The following is a 6,767-nucleotide window of genomic DNA, read 5'->3' on the forward strand; positions in this document are numbered from 1 at the left end:
AAGCATTTTTCCATCTGAGTCTCCAGAACTCTTTTGTAAGTTTACTCAATAGTGGATAGTAACAATAATATTGTTTAATGTTATTGTTTAAGTTTCCAAAGCAATCTACATAACAAAAAATACTCAGATCTAAACCAAATTTCCTTACAAATGTTCAGACATATAGGTACACACACACACACACACACACACACATATATATATATATATAGGTACACACACATGCACACACACAGGCAAACATTCGTGTATATGAACATCTGTAGTACTAAAGCATAACATTTTGTGGTATATTTTTCAATAGTAAAAATGCAAGTATTATGTGCAAATTTGTTGTCAAAGGGGAAGACTGATTTAGGCTTGTTGAAATGAGATTGGAAATAGTCTAACTGGAGTTGGCATTCAATATAATAAATATATTTATATCTTACATATGATTTATTTATTATCAAATGAAAAATTTGTAATTTTTATCGTGTAGAAGAGAAAAAAAACCATAGTTCATGAATAGATAGACCTAATCAGAAGGCATAGATTTGTTATTTTCTTAAGTAGACAGCATACAATCCTGCACCAGTTATCTTTTTTTCAGTGTAGAACTTATAAATGAAATTAAAAGGGAGCTCATTAGAGACCCTGAAGTCTTTAAATGACTCTGGATGACTCATACAGGAGTTTGAATTTAGATACTAGATACAGATTTCAGATGAGGTTTTATTTTCTTCTCCTTTATACATACACTGAAACCCGTTAGGGAAAGTTGACGTCTATAAAGCAATTATATTCATCGAGGCTACAGCTTAGTCACCAGTATAACTGGTTGTTCATGAAGCTATAAAACAAGAGCAACAACAAAATCAATCACACACACACACACAAAAACAGATGGCTAGTGGGATGATGATTTTGAAAAAAGAGTAACACAGAGTTGCAATAGCTATGTGTATCTGGCCAAATAAAATAATGTATGTCAAAATGAACTACAGGAAATGGAAACAGAGGTTTTTTTCTTTGTTGCTGTTTTTACTTTCTTTTCCTTTTGTCTTGCTGTTCATTTATCTGTCTTTAAGAGAGTAAGAAGGGACATAGAAATGGTGGGATCCAGTGTAAACAAATACATCGGCGATACTCTATAGACATTATGTTGAAAATTAAGTATATATAGCTATGTGTGGAAAAAGGAAGGGAAAATTGGAGTGACAGCAAGGAAGGGGGTGGCAATGTCAGAAAAGAAATACACTATTTATCTGATATGTAACTGTAACCCCTCTGCATAGCGCCTTTACAATAACAATAAAAAGATATTAATATTAAAAAAATAAAAAAGTCTCGATTATGGAGTGCATGCCATGCTACCTAGTATGCATTGGAGATGTATAGCAAATTTTCCTGGTTGGGAAACTCCCTGAGCTGTTTCAGATGAGAGTGAACGTAGTGTCTAGAGGTGTAAAATAATGTTGGCACTAAAGTTGATGGGTTGGGTGATATAGTGAGTGCGTTCTACAACTGTTTTAATGTGAATTTATGGCTGCAAAACCTAGATAATCGAACACACATGATAGATTGTTGCACAATGTGATTAAATCTCTTCAGCAATAGAAAGGTTTGTTAGGTATTGTGAGCATAGAATTTCACCCCATGTAAGGCCATATTTGTATTTTCATTTGCAGCCGAAACTCTCCAAATGTCTTTTATAACCTATATTGTTCAGCTACTTGGTAATATTCGTCTCTTCCTTAAAGCATATAAATTTTGTGTGTGTATGTGTGTGTGTGTGTGTGTGTGTGTCGGTCATGGGGCTTGAACTCTGGCCTGGGAGCTATCCCTCAGCTCTTCAGCTCAAGGCTAGCACTGTACCACTTGAGCTACAGCACCACTTCCTTTATTTTCTGGTGGTTTATTGGAGATAAGAGTCTCATAGAGTTTCCTGCACGGGTTGGCTTTGAACCCTGATCCTCAGATCTCAGCCTCCTGAGTAGCTAGGATTACAAGTGTGAGCCACCGGCACCTGGCAAATAAATAATTTTAAGTGCAAATATCTATGTAAATTATTCACTATCAAAGAACTGGAAGTGGAGCTAAAGAAAAGGGATGTGAAAATTCAGGCAATTATTGGAATAATAAATCATTTCAAGATACTTAAATGAGATTTAGAACATATTAAAATCCATTTACACACAGAGCAGGCAATGGGTTATAAATGATTATCTTAGACATGTCAAACAAGTCTAAAGTAGATCACAAAAACATAAAGAGAGACCAGAGTTAAGTTTTTTTTTCCTTAGCAGATCTAGGCTTAAAACAAAGACAAGGAAAAATCATAGTAAAGCTTCTTCCAGCATCTACTATTCTTTAAACTGCCCTAATTATACATAATTAGTAAAGCAAAGTGCCAAAGTTTAGAGTGAATGTCCCTCTATCCCATTAGTTCCATTCTAAACAGTAGGATATGATCTCATTCTACAGCCACAGTGAGAAGTGTGCCTTTATTAGTTGTCTTCATATTGAGTACATTAGTCATCAAATAATCAATGTGTTGTCTTGTTATCAGACTAAGCACAGTCACATTTTAATGCTTGCTCATATAAACCTGTAATTTTAATCAATAATAGAAAAAAATGAAAAAGCTGAAAACATGATCATGCCAAAATAATTCATGAAGTTCTTCCTTTAATGGAAAAGGTGAAAATGTCAGCGCAGTGAATGATAGGAAACAATCAACAGCTACTTGCAAGTTATCTTTTTGCAGCTAATTTTTGTAATTGTACTAATACTTTCACCATAACATGTGAATCTACACAAAAAAGCCCTCAAGAGGGCTTGCTACTATTCTACCTGTGATTTTTGGCATCTTCTATATATTTTGAAATGTATACGCAGTTGACAGAGTAAGAATGTTCCATTATAAATTGAGCATGTGTAGAATTGTTTACTAACTAGTCCAGGACACAGGACACTGTGTCTCCCATACTGTTGGTATTTCAAGTTGTAGCTGAAACTTTTTAATTTTCTTTCCATTTGCTGAGACAACAACTATTCAGTGATGTTCTTTCCTGCTTTTAAGTATAAATAACTTCTGAAAGAGTTTGTAAATTATTTTATTAATTTAAAAGTTAACATGAATGTGATCAATTCTTCTGTACTGTGACAGGTCATTGCATCTCAGTATTGTTACTGAGATCAGAAAAGCCCTGACACACAGAATGATAGAGCACTACGATATGAAATGGGAGGTGAAGATCAGTTCCAGGCTTCAAATACTACCTGGATGGCCTGCTAAAGAGAAGAACATTCCATTTCTCATTAACACAAAATGATCGTTGTGCTTGGTACTTTTGTACCCATTATCCTTATTTTACATGCCACAGATCTCTTTTACCTGCCTCATATTCATATGTTACATATTTTATTGAGAAGATTGTGCTTATTTATGTTATAATCTCATATTTTTATTCAAGTATACACGCTCCAATAATGGAATTGTGCTATTGCCTCAAACTTTTATACTTCCTTAGATTAAATACTCCAAAGCTTTCTATTACATCTATCTTGATATTCTAGTCATTATTTTGAACTATATTTACCCTATGGTGTTATAACTCATCAGACCTTATTACTTCTCTCTGAATGTATCATTGATCATTGACAATCTCTGTGATCTCACTACCTTTGTCTCACTATAATCTCTTCTAAGTGAAAGCCATTTATTTCTACCTCCAAATGATTCCAATTCTTACTGGTTTTATTTAAGAAATTCCCTTCAAGTGCATTCATAATGTCATAAATGATAGAAAATCATTCTATTTTTATGGCTGTATAGTAATATCACTGCTTATAAACATCACATTTTCTTCACTGATCCTCCCATTCATAGATATTTAGGTTGAATCCATATCCTGACTTTGGTGTCAGACACTGCAAATACCGGAGAATGTTACTGTCTTTGAGAATTATGAATTCATTTCCTTAGTTTTTGAGCCCTCTAGCTAGTGATAGAGGTCATTATATTTGAGGTCAATAATATTTGAGTACACATTCTATTTTCTAATGGCTTTCTTAACCTGCACACTCACAAATAATGGACACAAGAATTTCTTTCTTCCCATAACATTGAATTTAAAAATATCGTCTTGCATACTAGTTCTTTTAATTGGATAGAGTTGTATCTGTAGGTTTTGATGTGGCTATATATACACGACATTTCATGTTCATTATTTCTGTATTCTAAGTATGCAATATATACACAGTTTGAAAGGCTCAATAAAAGTGAAATCTAGAAGCATTCTAATAAGTACATGTCAATTGAGTTGTAATAATATGCCAATATAAACAGAAATGTAATCAAAATCTTAGATAGGTGCCTCATATGTAGCGTATGATGCATTATAATCAAACAGCAATGCACAACTCATATGAGTATTGTTCATCTTCATTTTGTTATTTTGAATTAAATATAAGAATCAGAATTAATATATATTAATCATACAATATTATAATTTTCTTTTAAGTGTGTCACTAACGCTTTTAGGCTAAATATATGACTCACAGCCCATTTCTATTGGATTACAGTGGTATGTGATGTCTTAGGATGAAGAAGAGAATTAATTGAAGTGTTGGGACCAAATTACAATTTTTTAAAGTGAGAGACCATCCAAAGCACTTTTTTTTGTTTGCCTTTTTACTTGACACAGAGCCTAACCAGGTAACACGTGCTGCAATGAAATCTGAATCCCACCTCACCCTCCTCATGAATCTTGGAATTGCAAGCCTGTCATAACACAGGCAGCTTTCCAAGTACTCTTTTCATGGCTCCCAGGACTTCCTTATTTCTCAGGCTGTAGATAATGGGGTTAAGCATGGGGGTGAGAATGGTGTAAAATACAGCCAGAATCTTGTCTCCTGTGGGGGACCGGAAGTTTCTGGGCCGAAGATATGTGTAGATAAAAGGCACATAGTAAAATGTCACCACAGTTAAATGTGTAGAACAGGTGGTGAAGGCCTTTTTTCTTCCTTCTTTAGAATGCATATGGAAGACAGCTAAAAGGACTCGTCCATAGGAAGCAGTGATACCAAGGAAGGGAAAAAGCAGAAACAGGATTGTGCTCACAAAAACAATATATTCATAGACCCAAGTGTCCATACAGGCCAGAGGCAAAATTGCTGAGATGTCACAGAAGAAATGCTTGATGGCCCTCGATCTGCAATAAGGCATATGAAGGGCATAGACTGTGTGTGCCAAGGAGTTGATGGAGCCCAGTATCCAAGATCCTGTGATCATCTTCACACACATCCTTTCGCTCATGCGAATAGAATAGTGGAGTGGGTGGCAGATGGCCACAAAACGATCATAGGCCATTGAAGCCAAGAGTAAGCCTTCAGAACATGCCATGGTTGAAAAGAACCACATTTGGATTCCACATGCCAGAAAGGAGATGCTTTTCTCATCTGAGAGAAAGTTGAATGCCATCTTGGGGATAGTGGTAGAGATATATATTAGATCTGTGAGGGAAAGCTGGCTGAGGAGAAAGTACATGGGGGTATGGAGCCGAACATCCACACATATGAGGTAGATCATGGTTGAGTTTCCAAAGAAGGCCAGAAAGAACACAACCATGATTAGGAGCAAGAGAAGTAGTCCAGTTTGATTTGGAGGCAGCAATCCCAACAGAATAAAATCACTTGAAGTTTGATTCCATTTCTCCATGAAAGTATATTCCTTGTAGCTTCCTTAATGAAACCTGAAAACAAAACTTAAGATGTTACCATCAAATGAAGCATAACAGATGAATTAAAGACTGCCTTTTGCAGTTTGATTTGAATATTTTCTTTTTCTTCCATCAATGTTGTTTTGCTGAATCCAAATCCCTCTCCAGTTTACTGTTACCAATCGACCATGTTAGAAATGTGCATATGGTCTTTAAGTATAGTGTCATTGGCAGCAAATGTAAACCACCTATCCTGGATAACTCCTGCCCAAGCCCATTACTCAAAGTTAATAATAAATCTTATTACCTGAGGAAATCCAGGATTTCAGGAACCAAATCCATGTAATAGAACACCTTTGCAATAGAAGCTAACACTTTGACTTAGAAGCATTCTACATGGTTAATTGTGAAGTTTACACTCCTCTCTCAGCCTTGTTTATGTCTATATTTATTTATCCTTCTTCCTCTTCAGTTACCACTACTCCAGATAGTTAAGCAGGAACCTTGTCTTTGTGTCCTCCCTCTCATGTTCTTTTATGTCACGTCTATGCCTTTTCTGAAAGTGTGTCCACCTTTCAAAGTCAGTCACAGAACTGTCAAAGTATTTTTGTCTCATAATGTCTATCCAAATTATTATTAGTTTATTGAATATTTTCTATTCTCTAATAAGATTTCTATTTTCTAAAGATACAATAATTTGAAAATCAAATGCTTACATTAACAAGTACACTTTTTTCATGTAAGTAGGTTATATATTTCAGTCAAATGTTGCATAATATTCCAGTTTCTTATTTTTTCATAGTTGCAAACTAATAAAACAACTTGCAACTGCAGAAAAGAAAATGATATGGAAGTACAATGTGCCTTGTATATTGTCACAAACATACTTTTTATACCTATAGACTTTAAGTTTCATACTTAATAAAACTATTTTCATATTACTTCATTTCTTAATATTTTCAGAGCAAAATCTAGTACCTTTGGGCATCACTATCAATGTTTTAAACACTGAAATTTCATGTGAAAGATAAGTTTCCTGTAAAGAATTTGGATAGGATCACA

General features: G+C 34.6%; 1 protein-coding gene across 1 annotated transcript; it reads right to left on the reverse strand.

Moving 5' to 3' along the window:
• Positions 1 to 4,771: 4,771 nt before the first annotated feature.
• LOC122103885 (olfactory receptor 2L13-like) lies at positions 4,772 to 5,704 on the reverse strand. The gene has a single exon (XM_042674573.1). It carries the CDS (start codon positions 5,702 to 5,704, stop codon positions 4,772 to 4,774), a length of 933 nt encoding a protein of 310 aa, XP_042530507.1.
• Positions 5,705 to 6,767: the final 1,063 nt, after the last annotated feature.

Source organism: Dipodomys spectabilis, unplaced genomic scaffold (genome assembly GCF_019054845.1).
Source record: "Dipodomys spectabilis isolate Male_0828 unplaced genomic scaffold, ASM1905484v1 ptg000019l, whole genome shotgun sequence".
In the NCBI taxonomy this organism is placed as follows: domain Eukaryota; kingdom Metazoa; phylum Chordata; class Mammalia; order Rodentia; family Heteromyidae; genus Dipodomys; species Dipodomys spectabilis.

Bases quoted from the DNA above. Each gene is read 5' to 3' on its own strand.
- LOC122103885 (XM_042674573.1), bottom strand. From the start codon at position 5,704: ATGGAGAAATGGAATCAAACTTCAAGTGATTTTATTCTGTTGGGATTG.